Below are 20870 nucleotides of genomic sequence, written 5' to 3' on the forward strand. Positions count from 1 at the left end.
AACAATCTTATAGAAACTAGATTTATTTGCGGTTTTTCCAACGGTTGAATGCTATAGTGATTTAAACTCATATCTGAAATCTTCAACCGCGAGAAGAGGGTCGCCTTTTGTTCGGCAAAAACCATACGTTACGTTGATTAATTGATGATAACAATTTTGATAATAGGAGGATTTTATCATTGTAATTGTCATTTCAAAAGACCATACTTTTGTACAGCACCTTTAAAAAAAAATGCGACCAAAATAGCAAAAACAAACTATGAAATCGTAGTCAAGGGAAATTAATTTAAAGTTGGGATGTATTAGCTTTAAGTGATAGGTACTCAACCATTATTAGTTCCTCAATAATGCCATAACTTTTTATAGGTCAATTTTAATGTACTTTAATCATGCCAATATGCCAAATATACGGGTTAAACATACTTCTGTGTGTTTTGAGCGTATTTGCCTTTTACCAATAATAGATCCTTTTATCAATACAACCCACGGCTTATTACATATCAGATTTATTTTGGGAGAAATACTCCCATTATTGAATGTGTAATAAAATATCGGGGAGAGAATAAACCTTTTTCTAAAACAAGCACGTTAACAGGCTCTCTGTTTACAGGTAACCCACTCAGCTGTAATTGTCGTCTCTCGTGGATATACGCGTTACGCAATGAGACCAGAGACAACACGCTGAGGCAAGCCCTCGAGAAAGTATCGTGTGTCACCGACCTCACCGCCGACCGGCACTTGAACGACCAGGAAGATAACGAAAATGTCAAAGATAATGCCGTACCCGAAGACACTTATGACTATTACGATAAAAACGACGACTACGCTGAGAAGAAATTCACGAAAAAGGCTACAAAACTCACCGATATACCCTTAGAAACTCTCCCGTGCCCTAAGGAGCTCAGGCAAAATGAGGAATATGGACACCCGGTCCAGAACGAGATCAGGCTAAAAGCTTTTTCGCATGCTGATAAAATCTCTCCGTGTTTAATCTTAATTGTATTTATGCTGTTGTGTTAATTATAAGTATGAGACAAAGATATTTGTGATATTAGACGTTAATTAGTATATTTCTCGTGTACAGATATATATTTATTTCTGGATGTAGATGTCGTTGTCGCCTATTTTGTGCGGTGGTTGGTAGAGCAATCGTTTCGTTTAATTAATTCGTGTGAGCTGTTATTTTGGAAAGCGTATGCGCTATGACATATCACTGGTACTTTTAATCCATTAACGTTATTAACTGTTTATGAAACGTTGACTGAAAATTAAAATCCGCAGTGCACTTGTCATAAACATTAATGAATATGAATATTTGTAGTTCTAAACAAAAAAAAAGGCTTTTTCGATACTACCTAAACCACACAATTATTTGTAGTAGGTACTCCTGTCAATAACAATCAACCAGTAATTGGACGACCACCGCACACTTCTATATTTCAAAAATAAATGTTCTATTTTGTTGAGCGTGTCAAGTTTCATAAGGTGCACAGGCAAAAAATTCATCTCGTTAAAGAAGACTCCTAAGGGATTAACCCAATGTGTGATTCAGCTATTCGGGCAAAATTCCGAATGCGAGCATCGTGAGCCCGGACGCTTAAAATTATCTAGCTTTCGGGAATTTTACCAGAGGTTTATCTACTAGGTATATGTTTTAGAGCGAAAACGAAACTCGGCTTTTAATTTAAGCCGGATTGATGTAAATAGTTACACAGACTTATTTTATTGTTGATCGAGTACCAGGAACGTGGGAGATTGAGTAATGTTAAATTGTTTTAGATCAAAATGTTCTATATTCGTACGTATTTCATTCGCGCAATTAGGGTAAAATTAATGTTCTATAGTAAAGAATGCACACGTAAATACATGCGGCTTTTCATTTGTGAATTAAACTTCATATAGGTGATTAATAAACGTGGAATGTCACGAGTGTATGTTAATATTTTACTAAAAGGACTAAAGTATGAATTAATTTTGTTTGATATAGGTAATGAATATTTGAGCATAGACTTGAAACTATTTTCAATCTAATTCGGAAGGTTTTAATAGAAACCTTTTACAGCTGTTCTCATTACTCTCTTAAACTTATTTGTTCTACTGTCTGACTGTACAAAAGTGATATTTTCAAGACGCAAGCTGTAACATTTAACCGCAGTCCTGTACATTGTCTTCATGTTCATTCTTTTATTAGAAGTATATTTATCATAAGTCTTATGTATGTACGTTTCCACCATAAACAATATTAGAATAAGAAATAAGAAAAATTTTATTTATCCACAGTTACATACAGTTTGTTTGCCTTAAAATTAAGTAAGGTACATTTATTAGGTGTAACTATATTGTAGTAGCAGACATTGCTTTCTTGGATCGGCGGCCCCCAAACTAGGCTAGGCCTGTATCTTGGGAGCCCGAGTTGCGGTTACATGAGTTTTTTTGTCGTGTGCGGTATATATGTGGACAAAGATAGAATATAAAAAATTTAAACAAAACGTAAAAAAATTTAGGAAAGACTATTTATTTATTTATTTATTTATTTATATACTTTTTGCACAAACAGTACAATGGCGGACTTAACGCCTTAGGCGTTTTCTCCCAGTCTACCTTTGGGTGGTGGGGAAATAGCAGTGGTAGGTGCAGTTTTTAATATAATCTATGTAAAGAAGAAAAAGAAAGAAATATTTATATATATATATAGAATATATAGACAATATTACATAAACATAATATATACATATATACATACATACATACATATTACATTTGCCATGAGAGACAAAGAAGTAAAAAATTATTACATATTGCTACAGCTTCTCACAAAGTAAGTAAACTTTTTTGTTTTTGGAATTAACATAAGTATAATTTTTAACACAACTATAATGTACTTTTGTCCGCGATTACCTTTTCTTATGTCTTAAAAATAAATATTTAAACCGCGCATAAAATTTGACAGAAACCGGCTATAAAATAGAGTCATCTATTATACTAAACACAAATTGAAAATCTGGCCAATTGTATTGAACAAAGTATAAAATACAATTAGGCCTAAATGACCATGATCTTAGCGTTCAAGTCTATCAATCTTAGCCTATTCAAATTAGTACTTCGTCTGTCCTTTCTAAACAATGGACGTCACATAGGCAGGGCTTTTAGCGATAAGACCGCTATTACTATCTATCGCTTAAATTATCTTAGTCTGTGTAGAATCAACAAAGAAATATATACTGCAGCTAACAAGACCGGTTTGTTTGAGGAGCTCAAGTTTAACAAAACAAAGACTGTCTGAACTGAATCAATTGGCTCATGGGGTTATTTAACAACAAATGGATGTTACTTTAATGTTGTGTATGTTTTTTTAAACTAACTAGCTATTTGATTTGAATATTACCTTACTAATACTTGAGGAAACCTCCAGCTAAGCTGAGTGTACTTGTGCCTCCAGTGAATTTACGTCAGTTGTGTAATTGGTGGCGATAGAATTAACCACTTCTCAATTGTTGTTCCACCTCAGGTATTGGGCTATCGCAGTTTTAAATTCATAATCCCATATCCCTTTAGGTTAATAATTTTTCAATAATACTTTTAACAAAACTGAAGCTTGGTCTCAGCTTAGCAAACATTTTGATTCAATCAATCAAAAGGCGCCTTACACGTGGTCAAGACAAGACTTATGCTTGAGTGGTTATCGATTTGGGAAGGCCGGTGCCTAGAATTTGAACACAGAACTCAATTTGGCCGGCCCCATATCTTCGTATCTATTCCTCAGAACTTATAGGTACATGCAGGGTAGTCCTACACTTATCAAATATCATCGTTCAAGTATATCTACTTTTTTTAAATTCATAAGCTCTACAACTTATTGTTTGAAGACATTTTGATTCGGATATTGATGATATTTGTTAAAATGTTGTTGTTTTCAGGACACAGTTTTCATGAAGACTTAAGCATCAAATATTGGACTAATATTATTTGATAAATCTTCGCCTCAACTTTAGAAAAATGCGTACCTAAAACCATTAAAAATCAGTCAATATCACCCTTACTGAAATATATCAAGGGCACATATAAAAACAAAATTTGTATGTAGCCTTTGATGCCGTTGATAGAGCATAATAGTCCATTACTAGTGCAAGTAATAAAGCATCGTGTAATTGCCACGTATCATGAATAAATAATTAACATCAATTTCGTATCAATTTGATAATTGCATAATAATTTGTTACGTTCAAATTTCAGCTGTGGAAAATCATTTTCGGGAAGCACGTGTTTGAAAACTTTTTGAATTTAAATTTTAGTGGTGGAAATGTAGACTTTAAAAATAAATGGATAAGGAAAGATACTGAATACAAGTAATCACAAAGATACAGAAATATTTACAAAGCAAAATACAGTAACATTTCCTTCCTCAAATGATATCAGCAACAAAATTATAATTATGCTTCTTGTACAAACATTTCGAGTCTAATTTAAGTTTGATCCCGCGTAACGATACTACTGCCATCTATATCAAGATTATAGCCCATTTTATCCTTTAATTATACATGAGACCAAAGCCAGTGAAGCAATTCCCGCGGAATTTTATTAAATATCCTGTTAGTAACGTGAACTGAATTTTTATTATAACCTCCATGCCTGAACGCCTCATATTATACTTGAATACTTTTTTTTCGGAATGTAAGGCGTGTGAGTTTTTTAATGGCCAGGTACTTTTTAAATGTAGGATAAATATTAAAACCTTGCATTATAGACAAAACCACAGGATAAAACACATTCCATTAGTGAAAAGTCAGCCCAAATTATAAAACATAATGGGCCGAGTGGATGCAATTTTATCTAGCGTTGTAAGCTGATTTTACAGTCACAATTTTTCAAAATATTTTGGCTATCAGCATTGATGGTGAACCTTGAGGTCAGCGTCTACCTAAACCTAGCAGTGCCAACAAGTTTTTAAACAATCAAAATAATTTCTTTATTCAAACGTCTCGTATCTGCCTATTCAGCCTAAAACTAGCCTAAACCTTTCGAGTCAACCATTTACAAACTCTTTGACATAAAGACGACTTAAACACAGTTTGACCGTTTATTTATCAATTCCTTGAAATCCGACTTCAGCTTTGATAATATATTTCTAGCTCATTCATGAGTGTGACGTAGTTCAGCCATACGATTCCATGTGGTAAGTTTCCCGATGCATATTCAATATCATGGTGAGTTGCGAATAGACTGCTCTATGCAAGTCAATATGGTTTGTAAAGCTGAGCTGGTGAACTGGAGTTTAGGTTGCGACTATCAAAATACGTGTGTGTACTGTCTTTATATTTGGACTGTGTAATCAATGTGCAGATTTTGTAAGGATCTACTGTAAATTGTATGATTCAATTACGTACTAAGTTGTAAAATATTTAATGTTTTCTTACTACATTCTGTGTTAAGACAATTCAAGTATCATTCAAAATGTTTAAGCAGATAATGAGAAAGAGTAAATAAGGCTTGAGTAAAAAGTTAAGTAAAACCTTCCGAAATAATTTCACGTATAAATAAGCTTCATCAAACATCTGTACGCAGATCGCAATTTATTATATTGTTCTTACAAATAAAAACAATTGGAAATTGGCCTGTATTTGTAATGTTAATATTAATATTTAAGATCAAATTCATAGATTTTCATCGTTGAAATTATATAATTAATTGTACAAAATGTATTCCTGTTAAAGATATCGTGTATATTATAATTATTAGGTTGTGTATAGTCTTCAATTCTGTTGTAATAAATATTTCTACCCGTGCTTTGTTCGTTTTATTTTTGGGTCAATTAAGGGCTATACTACCTGGTAATTTACAAAAGATCCCATCATATTTGAGGGTAAGTAATTATAGGTAAGTAATTTAGTTGCGGACAGCCACTGAAGTTTGCAAAACTGTACCAATGTTTGAAAAAAATGTAATAAATTTGGTACATACACGGTTCACACAATAGTGATACAGAGATTATAAAACGACGAGCAGACAGACATAAAAAAATAAACTTTCTGCGATTTTTCAAGTTATTTGAACATGTTATTGTATCTTTCAATTACTCTTTTATTTACCGCAATAAAATACATTTAGACGTCTAGACGGCCAGAGTGGCAAGTATAAATCCCATCCATGTACCCTGTACAAAATAATGTACAGAAATGTGCAATAAACGTGTACCGTTCTAAGCACATTATTTATTTAATTACAACAGTTGAGCAGAGATTTTAAAAATAATTCCAAAAGTTTAAAATAAAATGAGTTTTGCTAAGCAACTATCATATTAAGTACTCGTATAACATAACAAAGATGCTCAAACTTCGTGAATTTACGTAGATAATACAAAGCATCAAATACTTTTAAACTTATCATTTAAATTAAACATGGTACGCAGATAGTCTACGCCCCGATCTGGGATACAGTCTACTTTCTACCGGATTGCAAAAACTGTTTCTTCAGAGACGTAGATGTACACCTCGGGAAACAACTAGCTTTGAATAGAAAGAGATTTCAGTTAATATTTCAAGCTTAATTTAATCTTTCCAGTCAAAAACATATCTAATAGACTCTTTAAATGAAGTCTTATATTTCGGGTTTTTTCAAGAGAACCCATTTATTTTAATTGGAAAAATAAAAGTCATAATTTCAAATGCCTTTTCTAGTGAACTGATGTTCCTCCTAAAATGAGAAATTATTCTGTAATTTCTGTGAACACTGCTTCTGAAGCTGAAAGTCAACATGAGACAGACTGGCCATAGCTAATTAAGTTCTTTAACTGATGGCCTGAAAAACTATGTTGACGTCTGAACTTATTTTTCAAACACAAAAAATCTACAATATTATAAATATGGAGATTTTGTTTGTTGGTTGGTTATGCTTTTGAGGTAAATCTGCGATCCAATTGTGATGGTATGTAAGGAAGTTCCTAGTTTACTTAAAATGCAGGTAAACCCTAGTGAAAAAGCTAGGGTATCCTTTATCTAATACAAAAACACAAAACACAGAACTCTTTTATCAACAATTGCTTTAATCTATAACAAAATGTAGTTTTAACAATGATCATGAACAAAAAAAAAAACAAATAAAAAATATTGTATTGATTATACATAGTTTCTGCTCTAATAAAAAAAGGAATTGTAAGATTGAATGTTACAACTTTTTTCTTTAATATTTCCACCAAAAAAATATATAATTATTATTCGAGTTCCACGTAAAGAGAATACTTGATTCTTCACTGAAGTTGGAAACGAAATGGTTGTTCTTTGTTTGAATTTTATAATAATACGTCTTCGCTCTTTTTTAATTCCGACTGGGAAATATGAATAATTGTTTTTTGTTTTGTTTATATACCTACGTAGCGTAGCTCGTGTTTGATATTCCAAACCCGCCGTACCCCGCCTCCCGTACTTGCGAGTCCGACAGCTATACATGGAAAAAGCGTCATTTAGCTGTCTTCTGAACGGCACAGTTATTTGAAAAGATCTGTCTATATTCCAAAAGGAGCATTTACATCCAATACTCAACTTAACATACCAATCAGTCAAGCATAATTCTAATTAAGTTAGGTATTTGTTTTCAATTAAAACTTCTCATTCCTTTTCCAATAGACTAGAAATCAGGTTCTGCTACCGTTATCATTGCGAGCTGGCGGCGAAATAACTCCGGCGGTATTATGCTTCGTTTAAACTGATCCAGTATTGAGGCTAGTAGCTGCTATAGAATGACTTGGCGGGATTGTGTTCTTGGACAAAAGATGTATTTACATAATTGGATCAAGAAAATATATTTTTACTAAACGTTTTATCAAGTGTAAGTATATGGGGCAGCAGGAACTACCAAGACTGACGCCCAGAAATACATTTCAAAATGATTAGTCTTGCATGGTGAGTATAGTGTAGATGTTTCTTTTATTATTAAAAAAAATATAGAGTTTTTAAGTGATAAAATAATGTACTAGCTAGTAGACACTTCCTTTTTGGTCACAATCTGCTTTCAAAATAACCAAGATTAAAATTAAGCTCCGCAAATAACAGTACTATGCCACGAGTACGCCAAAGTAAACGAGGCTTAAAGCGACTTTGTCCCGACTATCTCGAGTGAGAAGATAAAAAATTATTAGCTTTGAAACTCTAAAACAAAGTCGTAAACTTTAAGAAAGTTGGTAAAAATTTCGCCATTTCATCCTAACCTTGGCCCTTTAGCCTGAAGATGATGGATTCCACAGATTTATTGAGCAGAGATGTATAATCTTGCAAGGAAGAGAAAAAATATTGTCTGATGCCCGCTATCTTTTGTTTTTTCTGAAGAAAAAAATAATGATAATGATAGCATTTACTTTCTCTTGGGATAATAGGCATCCAGTGAAAATTAGCTCTTTCTTTAAAACAGGATTGTGATTGAGTACTAAGTGGGAAAACACCTGGTGTATTTATTTTTAGAACTTACCTAAAACATTGATCGTCGTCTTCAATTAATATCCATTATAATTTAGAATAGTGGTTAAAAGTAAGCGAATCTCGTTCAAAAATGGTAAGTCCTATTAACAAAAAAAAAATTGTTTGCTTTGCCAATAGCATTCCTATAGGTACAAGGACTGCTTGAAATGATTGAATGAAATCATTCAGGTCATGGAGCCCAAGTCCTGTCAAGGAATTTTAGACTTGGTACGCATTTCCTTACGTGTGACCAGATAGCTGGACTCTAACTTTTGAATAAATGTGTACTTTTCTAAGAAGTAATGCTGGCAGACTTCTGAGGGCATTATGTAGGGAGTATGAAGACAGTTCAGGAGCGATCGAACGGGCGTGACAAGTAAGCGATAAAGTTTGATATTTGAGTCGTTCAGTTTCACATTCAAGACATTGTCATACTAAAGACTCGACGAGGTATAGTCCGAGAGCCAGTAACTATCAGACCTTTCATGTACACTATAAGGTTTCATTCTCGATAAAACAATGACGGTCTGACAGTCGCTGGCGCTTGGGCCATTGAATTACTGTTGACAAAGTCCTATTTAACTGAAAAAGCAATAATAAATGTATAGAATTAAAAAAAATACTGTTAACATCACCAGAACACATCGAATAACAATAAAACAAACCCGCAAACAAATCTCCTACCAAAAAAAGTATAAGATTTCAAACTGAAACTTTTACCCAACAAGTATTAAAAGTGATATAAAATTAAGTTTGAAAGTATAAACTTATCTGTGGCACACATAAATGTGAACGGAATGAGTGCTTTGATGACGTCGTTAACTGTTCTTTAACATTTCTGCTATAAATTTTGCAGTTTTAGAGACGTTTCGAGAACTAGAAGATAGTGGTGCGCTATTGATATGCTCGACGGGAAACGACATCGTTTTCAGATATGGGGAAATAAAGTTAGGGTTTCGGGAATGTTTCTTTGCTTTCACGATAGTTTTTTTTTATTCGGTTGATAGAAATAATCTTTTGAAATTTCAGTATTTAAGTTAACTAAGCACGATAGCTGTGCTTTTAAGGGCACAAAGAAATTCCATAGATCAATTGGTAAACCGTGTATGGACCGTCAAACACAAGTCTAAGTAGTATCATTTTCCGTAGCGCCCATATAAATCGTAAAACTGATCCCAAAGAAACCTGAACATCGGTATCTAGATACTCAGACTTTGATTGTATGTAACTAAGCCTACCTAAGCCTGTGTTGAATGTTGAGAAAAAAGTTTATTTTTCTTAGTTTGGCAATACACACATGGATGCGTTGGCTAGCTGACTGCCACACTCAGAGTCAGTTAATGGTTACTTAAGTGGCTCCTTAGTATAGATTTAAAAAAGCTCACTCTCAGAGACAATTAATGATCCGTTAGCATCCCTTAATGACAATTAAAGTTAAGTAAAGCAAAACCTTTACTTAACTTTCTAATGATTGATTTTGACATTTATGTTTAAGGTTATAAAAGTAAATAAAATATTTGAAAAAGTCTCAGGAATAGGAATGTTTTAACAACAAAGTAAAGATGAGTGATTTGCTTGACTTTATTGATTTTGTAGACTATACCAGAAGGTTTAGAGTAGTGGGGCCAAATAAGAAGCCCAGGAGGAGTAACATTAGAAGTCTATAGGAATATAAAAGGGTATATTTCTATCAATGTTCAAGCAGTCACTGGGACAAACTTGGAATGTTATGATCTAGTAGCCCGGTGGCCTGGCAGTACCCATGATAATTTTATTTATAACAGCAGTGCAAGTAAACAAAGACTGAATACTGGTGTGTTAAGAGGGATAATTTTAGGGGACAGCGGGTATGCAGTTAGCAATGTGCTACTGACACCGTTTTTATCACCAAATTCAACTGCACAAGAAAACTACAACAGAAGCCAAATAAAATATAATGTGGAATACTGTGGAAAGATGCTTTGGCATTTGGAAAAGAAGGTTTCCTTGTCTCCAACTTGGCATGGGCATTAAGATGGATACAGTTGTGGCTGTTATATGTGCTTGTGCGACATTGCATAATATTTCTTTACAGGTTGATGATTTGGTTCCAAAGAACTGGGAATCTCCTCATATTGAGAATGATGATGTTGTCCTGAGTGAAAGGCGTGAAAGCACAACCAACAGCAATGGATTTTTGGTGCGACAATCTATAGTTGATAGATTTTTCTCATAATATAATTTTTAATAAATAAAAATCCATAAAATAAGAGGAATACTTTTTTAATTGTTGAACAAGAGGCCAATTATGTAGAACAAAGTTTATTTGACTTCCTCGCTGATCTAGTGGTCGCAAGCGCGGCTGCTGTGCTCGAGGTCTCGGCCGGTCGGAGGTCGGGCCGAAATCGCTTTTTGAGTTTTCTTAAACTTTCACAAAGCAGCCCGTAGTCTGGAAGTTGGTGATTGATTCCTGATTGAACTCCTGTGTTATACTATCCCATGCTGCTTGTTTCTTGGCGACTGACTTGCCATCTGTTATTTAAGATTCCACGATTGGTCTCTTTTTAACTAATTGTGCTAACAAAGCTTTTTCGTCCGCCGTGAAATCAGTCACACGTTTGCGTGGGGCTCTTGTTCCTGAAGACTCCTAAAATGAAACAAGCACAAGTTAAATATCTCAAATACATATGTGCAGCTACTTATGTACATAGAAACGAAACTTACCACGATAATATGTTAAGATAAAGCTATTTATTTCAGAGCTTATCACATTTTTCCACACACTTTTCTTTCCTCACGGTTAACGGAACAAGAATTTTAAACGTAACCTTGACACTGACAGTACAATATTGACAGTGATACCAGAAAAAAGTTTCCATGTACTTTATATCATTTACATGAAAATAGGTGTTTTTACGTGAAAACGATGCCGAAATTAACAAATTCTTATTTCTATTGTTGATATACAAGGTTTTAATGTATTTAAATAACAGTTTTTGCTACTTAATAATTTCACATTTTCAGGTGCGGCTACACCTTTCGTTTATCGATAAGCATTATCAAAGACAATTTGACGATACTCTGCCCTACGGATACTTAAAGCTGTCATTAACTAATGAACCCTTAAATTTCGTCTCTGGGATATGTCGTTCATTAACAGATTTAATGATAATTAGTTAAGGACTCGTTAGGACTAATTTAAGTATCCATTCTGAGTGTGGCAGTGAGTCTAGTGTTACAGCAGTAACCACACTCCTGGAACGACTCTGGCTTAGCGCCAAACATAGGAAACAGAATTTAGCTTCATCTCATCAAAGAAAGCAGATATTTCTAGAAAGAACTATATTCGGTAAACCATCTTGAGATTCATAATAACTCTTCATCTACGGTGTTGGCACTTCATATCGATTATTTGGAAATTAAATACTACCTTTCACGAAATCAATAAAATCGTACCTTTGAATAGATTTCATTCAAGTCGATACGATGGATTCTTACAAAGTATCTCCTCTAAGAATGGACTTTATTGGACGTAAAACGTACCTGTATCGGTATTCTAATTTTAACGCGAATCGACGTCTATTTATAGTCTTTGAATTCAAACGGCATTTACTCTTTAAAGCATTGTACTTTTCACTGTCACATTGAAGCAACACTCGCTTAGAGACAGAGGAGCAGAAAGTAATAAGTACGAACATACAAAAAACATACCACGTAATACCATATTTTTCGTATCACAATCATAAAAGTAACGAAAAATGAACACAAACACAAATGATAACCGCACGTTTCCGCCGTAAAAGGAATATTTAACTTCCAAAAATATACCTGAAGGCGATACACACGCTATATACAACATTTTATTCAGAACATTTCACAATGACAATTTCAATTTGCAGCAAAACATACTTGTTTATAGATTTCCAAAATACACATTCCCTATTTGATAGTTTCACAGAATATTACAAAGAGGAAACACGAAATAAATAAGCCTTCAAACGTATGAAAGGCCCATACATCTCGCAATGCCAACACGGAAATATTAAAAAATATCTTTTGAATCGAACGCGCTATTTGCAGGTGTAAGGAAATTGGACCGCGGTATAACGTAATGGCTGTATTTCCTCGACCTTTCATTTATTTCAGTTGAAAAACCCGCCACAGCTGGAGCATATTTGGCCCGCCGAAATTATCTGTAAGGATTCCAACTAAAGCCACATGGCAATAATCCGAACGAGATCCTGATTAGAAATCCGCCTAGGCAGGGGACGACCCTTATTTGAATTGTCATTCGTACCTACAAATTCTTATCTGATCATACTTGATATAATTCGGATGGGTTTATTCATTTTCAATTCAATGAAAACGTCAGCCTATTTTGTGATTGCGAATTCCGATTTTCGAGTATCTCGTCGGTTCTATGGCAGCTATTTATAAAGAGCTATTCGGAATTGATAATTTACTTCCCTATATCAAATCAGCAATTTTATAAAAGCACCGTAAGTGCTGCAGAAAATTTCCCAAGTGGAATTCTTGCCTGTTAAGCTTATTTGAGTTTCGCAATGTACGTTATGGCAAATATTTAAGTTGGTATAGGTCCCCAAAGGCGGCGTATCGTATGCACGCGATATTCCATATTCTATTGCTGGTTGCCACAAAGTATATATAGACATAAAGATTTTTAAGCTGTATCTGGCAGTGTAATAAACAAAGTTAGATTAGAGCTGTTACTAATGTTCGATAAAAAAGTCGAGATCGGCGAGGTATCCAAATTGCCGAATATGCTGCCAAGCTGGAACTGTTCCAAAATCAAGTTTGAACTTCAGCATTAATCTGACACTGTAAATTGGAGGGATTATAGTTTAATACAAAATTATATGGATACACAGGTGCTTTACATAATAAGTACATAGTGAGCAGAAGGGGTGTTATTACGAAATATAATGCGGACTATTTGTGCGGAATGAGAATTACAAACTTGTAGTTATACGGGACCAGAGTTGTATGAGGATATAAAGGACTTGTCAAATATTGCTAATTGCTTCTGAGATTAACTTGGGACAGCTAATGAAAGAGTTTTCCGGATTCAAAGTGCGTTATTAATAGTTTGGTAAGCTACTATTCGCAGAATTTGGGAAATTTCCTATAATAGGTACACAGCAATTATGTGGGTCAACAACCCTTCCAAACTATTAGATTGGGTTATAACAACTTGTACAAAAAGTGGATCAGAATGAATTAACATTCATATCTGTGCACCATATACACAGATTACAGAAGAGAACTTCTGAATACGGCGAATAAATTATTACCTTTGAGTTCAAAGACAGACCTAATAAATTGAAACTTATGTAGATATGTACCTAATTATATAGCATACATTTAGCGAATACAACATGAAAATTGTATAAAATAAAATACATTTAATTTTAATTAATTTGTTCTAATGTTCGAGAAAACAAGATGATTCCGTCATTTCATCAACGTTCGTACTCTGCGCTTGTAACATAATTTTCCCATCACTCGGAAAAAGGGTTAAACTCGGTAAAAAGACTGGAAAATTACATTGAATAACGTCAGTTAGAATGTTTCAGTGAAGTATTTATTTAATGACTACCAAGAAATAAAATGTTAGTGTAGTGTCTAGTAGCTTAGTATTGTAGTTCTGGATTTGATCATGATTTTAAGCTCATCTAGTAGGAGAACTAGATATTTTTCATGAAGCAAACTATCTCTTAAATCGTTTATTGTATATAAAATACGTTTGACGTTTTATTTTAAGATTTATAAGCTTCTGTCCGGGACTTTACCCACATAACCACGTGGATAATATGTCATGCTATTATGTGTACATACGCGATACACCTACACCATCACTATTAGGCGTCATCCTAATTGGGAGCGATCGTACGATGGCGCGATGCGTTTTTCATCTCACGATCAAAGTGGTCGTACAAAGACCTAACAGGTGTCCTAATAGATCGCGCGATGTCTATCGTGCGATGCCGTCGCTCGATGACTGGCGTCGCGCTTACGCCATTTTAACGGTGGCTCTTTATATAGGCAATATTGCTTTAAAAATTGCAGTACCTACTGTGTGTTACTGGTGTTGGCCCTTGCCCCTTTCGTCCCGCGCCCCCCGCGCGTCGACGCATGGCGTATGTAACCAATTAGGACACTCAAAAGAGATCTGTTGCTTTGAATACATGATCGCACGATCAAACAGATCGTACGATCGATATTAAGCATTTCATGTGCTCGCACGATTACTTGCGAGGTTCAAATAGGACACTCTGATGAAATCTGTATGTTTGAACTCATCGCACGACGAGAACGCATCGTGTCATCGTACGATCGCTGTCAATTAGGACGACGCCTCATACCATACACGAGTACATACTTACAAACTTCTACATGTATAATGTTAGTAATTAAAGTATAAAAGGTTTCCTGACATAACAGCACAGCATTTAATCTTTATTAAAGGATACCTTAAGCCTAGCCTTTACAGGAACATGACAAATCGATACCTGTAAACAGGTACACAAAAGATCTAAAGGACAGCCTTGCTAATGCCCCTTACGGCCTTTGAGCCCCTAAATGGATGACCTATGAATATTTGTTCCCAGTCTGCATGTTTACATGCCTATGTAAATATTGTATCTGTCATGTCAAATCCCGACGTAAATAGGGCAGGGAAAGCTACGGTATAATATTTTTAACCGACTTCCCAAAAGGAGGTTTGCAATTAGTCGGTATCTTTTTTTTAATGTATGTTCACCAACCAGGTTCTTATAGACTGGACCGATTTGCAAAATATTTTTTTTTGTTATGAACTCCTGTTTTTTGAACTCCTGTATTATACTATCCCATGCTGCTTGTTTCTGGGCGACTGACTTGCTATCTGTTATTTAAGATGCCACGATTGGTCTCTTTTTAACTAATTGTGCTAACAAAGCTTTTTCGTCCGCCGTGAAATTAGCCTCACGTTTACGTGGGGCTCTTGTTCCTGAAGACTCCTAAAATGAAACAAGCACAAGTTAAATATCTCAAATACATATGTGCAGCTACTTATGTACATAGAAACGAAACTTACCACGATAATATGTTAAGATAAAGCTATTTATTTCAGAGCTTATCACACTTTTCCACACACTTTTCTTTCCTGACGGTTAACGTTTCAAGAATTTTAAACGTAACCTTGACACTGACAGTACAATATTGACAGTGATACCAGAAAAAAGTTTCCATGTACTTTATATCATTTACATGAAAATAGGTGTTTTTACGTAAAAACGATGCCGAAATTAACAAATTCTTATTTCTATTGTTGATATACAAGGTTTTAATGTATTTAAATAACAGTTTTTGCTACTTAATAATTTCACATTTTAAGGTGCGGCTACACCTTTCGTTTATCGATAAGCATTATCAAAGACAATTTGACGATACTCTGCCCTACGGATACTTAAAGCTGTCATTAACTAATGAAAACTTAAATTTCGTCTCTGGGATGTATCGTTCATTAACAGATTTAATGATAATTAGTTAAGGACTCGTTAGGACTAATTTAAGTATCCATTATGAGTGTGGCAGAAAGACTGTTTTACTTAGTAATCTGACATTAATAAAGTTAGATACGTTAATTTGATTAAAGAATTACGTTTGCACGTGTTTTACTCTGAAATAGTAATTTTTTGTAGTAAAATTGTATTTTAAATCTTATTAAACTAGATTAAAAACATTATGAGTTGAGTTATTTAGAGAAAGACTTCAACACTTCGAGATATTTTTAGAATCCCTTTTAAACATTAATGTTCGTTACTTTTCAAATATTTCCATTGTCATTCTCTGAATATTACCGCCTTTCATTCGTGGGCGTCACAGAAATCATGAGCGGTTCATATCGGGAAGATGAGAGGCAAATGAATTGTTAGCCTTGTTGTTCCAACATGATACCGTCCTCGAACGAGTACACAGAGATGAATTGATGGTTACGAACAAACTGTAGGCGTGTGCCTACATCTCGCTAATTGATCGTACAGTCAGCAAAGATATTCTACAATTTCCCTGAAATCCATAATATTTGATGTATTCTAAGAAGTATTTCAGAGGAACCCTTGAAGCAAGAAAAAATACTTATATTTAAAAAAAATATGTTTAATCTTTTACTGCTGAACGTATAAATTTCCAGTTAATAAGTAATAAAAACAAAGATTTCTCTTTAATCATTTGCGTAATTAATTCTCAGAACAATAAAATCTGCAAAAGGCAATTCATTTTTGAGAAAACATTTTCACTCATATTTGTCGAAATATTTTACTCGCTTGACATAAAATTCAACAAATACATTAATGCCATTACGATGCTCCTTACACAAATTCCCCGTTTCCCACAATTTGAGCCTACTTGACACACTGACAACGCGCCAACAAGGACCAATCTTTTACTCGGCCTACATCAAAATTACTGTCCTATTAACCACATTTCATTCTTCACAGCGAAAGTCAAGGAAATGGGTTCCCAATGTTATTTAAAATGTCTTTTAACATAATTTCCTGAGGCGCATTCGGAAGAGGTAGAAGTTAATTTATTTACTCCATCAAATTCAATTTGGATGTTAAATAAACAGCCGGTTTACCTTAGTTATATTTCGCTGCTTCTTACTTTAAATAAACTTGTTATTTATACAGCTAGTTTTGTTTATAAATGTGTTTTCTCAAAATATTTGTGCTAACTGAGAATTTAAAGCTCTGGTTATTTTAGGATGCTAAAATCTAGATGAAAATTTTGGCACAGAGAGGTGACCAAATGGTTTACTATTAAAGATATTCAATGAACCGATAATATTTACTCATTTTTTGAGTATGTAGCTATAAAACAAAAATCAAACGAAACGACAATGAGTACTTATACATTCTCTGCGAAAAACTTTCCATTTGAAATTATTAAAATATAAAGCCGTAAATATTAACTTTTTCATCAAAACATTTGATCAGACTTTCGAGTCATAATAATTAAGAGAAAGCACTTCATTACGCAATCATTACAAAAAAAAATCTTTTTCAAAAAACTTTCTATCTCTCGTGATTTAATTCGTGGGAATATGAAAAATTGTTATTTCAATTTTAAATAAAGCAGTAGAGAACTGAAAGAAAATTGGGTTGACTTGGGACCCGCAACGAATTTAATGAGAAAAATATTACGAACGTACTTTTTATGTTTCCCTTCACAACTGATCGTAATGACGGATTCTGTGTACTTTCGCTTTCATTATAAACTTAATCTTGTATGATAATGTTTCTCGTGTTTTATATTAAGGTATCTTTGTTTACGAGATTCATGTTTTGTTTGATGCAATTATATTTGTTTCATAAAAGTATATGTATGTTTAGTTACGTTAAATATTTTATGAAGTAGCTATATCATTCACCTACCATTATACGAAGTTTTTTTTTGTTGAAAAAGTGGGTAGAGACTTCGTTATCTTAGAATAAAACCTCAAAAATGCAATTCTTGCAAAGAAATGCATTTCTAGGGAGAAAACTTTGAAGCACGTGATATTTCTTCCTTCTGAAAAGTTAAGACTTTTAAGGCATCGAACAACAAAAACCATCATCATCTGCCTAGCCTTTTCCCAACTATGTTGGGCTTGGCTTATAGTCTAACCAGATGCAGCTAGCTGAATACCAATGTTTTACAAGGAGCAACTGCTCTGACCTCTTCACTCAGTTACCCGGGAAACCTTATACCCTAGATCATTGTCAGACTTACGGGCTTTTGCAACCCGTAATGCCTGCCAAAGATGTTCCTTGACAGCCGAACAGAACAGAACAACAAAAACCATCAGTTAAAAAAAAAACAATATCAGAATTACCAACATTATTCAGGCCATCATTTCGCAACCGTCGTAAGAAATGAACGAGTAAAAGTGTTTTATTTTACCGTTGGACAAAAGACTGGCAACCTGTTACGTCGAGGTGCATAACTCTTAGCCGCTGTAATTACTTTCAGTCGTAATATCGCCTTCAGTTAAGAAAATATTTCAGTTTTTGTATCGTAGTATAAAAGTGGCCTGGTTTGTGAAGGAAATTGTTACAGTTTTGTGCTGTGTATTTCTTTATAAAATGTGGTTGTTAACATACATACTATGATGTTATAGACGTTTTGTTTTACTAGAAAATATTGTGTGCTCGTGAAGGCAAGCGGCAAGATCAACACACAACAAGAAAAAATTGAAGAAAATCCAGCAAAAAAAAATATCATGTGTGTATTACATACTATGGTAAAACTACCTATACATATTTTTAACAAAATCCCAAGGTGAGCCAACATACCGCAAAAAGAATAAAAACAAATGATCCAACTTTTACTGCCAACATGCAAAAACCAACGAGATTATCAAGGAAACAGCCAACAGCCGCACCGAAACAGATACACAACATTATGTAACGACATTAACACAAAGATCCACTAAAACAAAAGATAGCGTAATAGGGAAATGAAAATGTGGTTTCATTTGCAAAGGTCAAGGAAAACTGTTGGCGAAATAATTACTGTGACTATGCCTAAGGCTTATCTTGTTAAGTTTGCCGTAACTATTATTGTTGGATAGTTACGTATATTTTGTTAAGTATTTAGAACATCGTCGTCATCATCATCCTCTAGTCCTTATTGATTTTATTTGGGGTCAGCGCGGCACGTTTTCTGTTTTCACGTCAAGTATTTAGAACATTAAAAAAAAATTACGACCCCCATCAAAGTAAGTAAGAAAAATATATGAAAAGTGACTGAACAAAAACGCAAAAAAAAAACACTTTAATACCAGATCCCTCTAAAAAGTACCAACTTGTGCAGAATTGCAAAGAAATTTTGTATATTTGAATATTACTGCTGATCTCTGAAGCAAGACAGTCGTACCTTTAAGAAACGCTAAAAATAACTGTTTCGCAAACATCTCCTTTCTGCTGAAAAAACGAGAAAAAACCCGCTTTTAAGTAAATGTTGAACAACGAGAATTCGTGCCATTTTATTTCTATGAACTTACTTATTATTCATTTCAGTGTTTTACCTGCAGGAGTCCGCTTTGCTTTTACTATAAATTAGCCGATGAACTACTTATTTCTGAGTCGGAATAAGACCTTCTAACTCAATAGGATTAATTACTAAAGAAAGTTCTTCAGTTATTTCATAAGCACTGTTCGTGTAATTATGTCTTAGAAGTCCGTAGACAATGGCATGTCTATAAACAGCAGATTTTAATATGTGGAGCCAACTGTAAGGTAACGTTATTTTTTGCATTGACGTAACAATCAGGATTTTAACCTGATTAGTAAAAATTTACCGCTACATATGCCATGAAAACCACTTCATTATATCGATACGTAAAAACAAATACGATCGCCAAAAAAACAAAAGGTGTATTTTCACACATTATTTGCATACAAATTCAAATGGACACAATAAAAATATATCTATCGCGTTTTTCGAATAACAGCTGTTAAAACTCCCGCGCAAAATGTAAAAACATAAAATTACAATTGAAACATCAAAGCTCGATGGTATTTAGAAAATGCTCTGCTTTTGTTTAACCGGTACAAAAATACCACTCGTACAATATACCACAGGCCACGTAAATGAACAATATAACATACTTTTGTACATTTATTTTTGGAAATACAGAGGCGATATGCCAAAACATGTAGAATATTTTATACTGACATACAAATTTCAACTCCAGAAAAAAGAAACCTGTTATTTACTCATAAGTTAAGGGTCTCCTTTTAGTAAGATAAATGATAGAGAACATTGCAAAAGAATATCACTCAATACTTTGGAAATTAGAGCATATAGCATAGTAGAGAATTCTCTTTTACAAATAAGTAACCACAAGTAACATCATTCAGATATTATTTCGAAACCTTAGCACAAAAACAAAATAAAATAATTTAAATTTATTAAAAAAAATCGGTTCAATCGCAAGTATTTTACATTTTCCTACAAAAATATACAGAACTTTAGCGAAACATGTACATAATTATTTGTTTAACAATAGAACAATACAAGAACACAACTGATGTACTCCATTATTCGTACCTAGATGACTCCATTCCCTTTCATGGGATCCTGGTAAGTGTAGATACGACTTAAAGATGTCTATTACACAGAATGTTGTAATTAGGTAACACAACACTCTAATATTAATCACGTTGAGTATCACTTTCTTCGTAATAATGTCTTGTGAAAGCCGATTTCCGAATAGCTTTGAAGATTTGTATGTAAACATAGTCGAAATGTATGGAATATAGGCTGTATTTTATAATACAGCGACTAGTAAGTTACATATTAATATTATGTTAAAGTTAAATATTAAATTAAACATGTCAGTACTAAAAAGTACTTACACAAGTTATTAGATTTTCTTGAAATTCTTAGATTGAGCGT

General features: G+C 33.8%; 1 protein-coding gene and 1 long non-coding RNA gene across 2 annotated transcripts in view; both read left to right on the forward strand.

Annotated features, from left to right (window-relative positions):
* Positions 1-2127, forward strand: part of LOC110384594 (connectin) — a 45471-nt gene extending 43344 nt beyond the window's left edge. The window contains exon 3 of the mRNA XM_021345949.3: positions 611-2127. Coding sequence (XP_021201624.3) covers positions 611-1020 — 410 coding nt within the window. The 3' untranslated portion in view covers positions 1021-2127. The remainder of the gene's footprint in view (positions 1-610) is intronic.
* A 7857-nt stretch (positions 2128-9984) lies between these two features.
* LOC135117943 (uncharacterized) overlaps positions 9985-20870 on the forward strand; it is a 37938-nt gene continuing 27052 nt past the window's right edge. The window contains exon 1 of the long non-coding RNA XR_010277268.1: positions 9985-10819. This is a non-coding gene — a long non-coding RNA (uncharacterized LOC135117943). The remainder of the gene's footprint in view (positions 10820-20870) is intronic.

Source organism: Helicoverpa armigera, chromosome 16, assembly GCF_030705265.1.
Source record: "Helicoverpa armigera isolate CAAS_96S chromosome 16, ASM3070526v1, whole genome shotgun sequence".
Lineage (NCBI taxonomy): Eukaryota > Metazoa > Arthropoda > Insecta > Lepidoptera > Noctuidae > Helicoverpa > Helicoverpa armigera.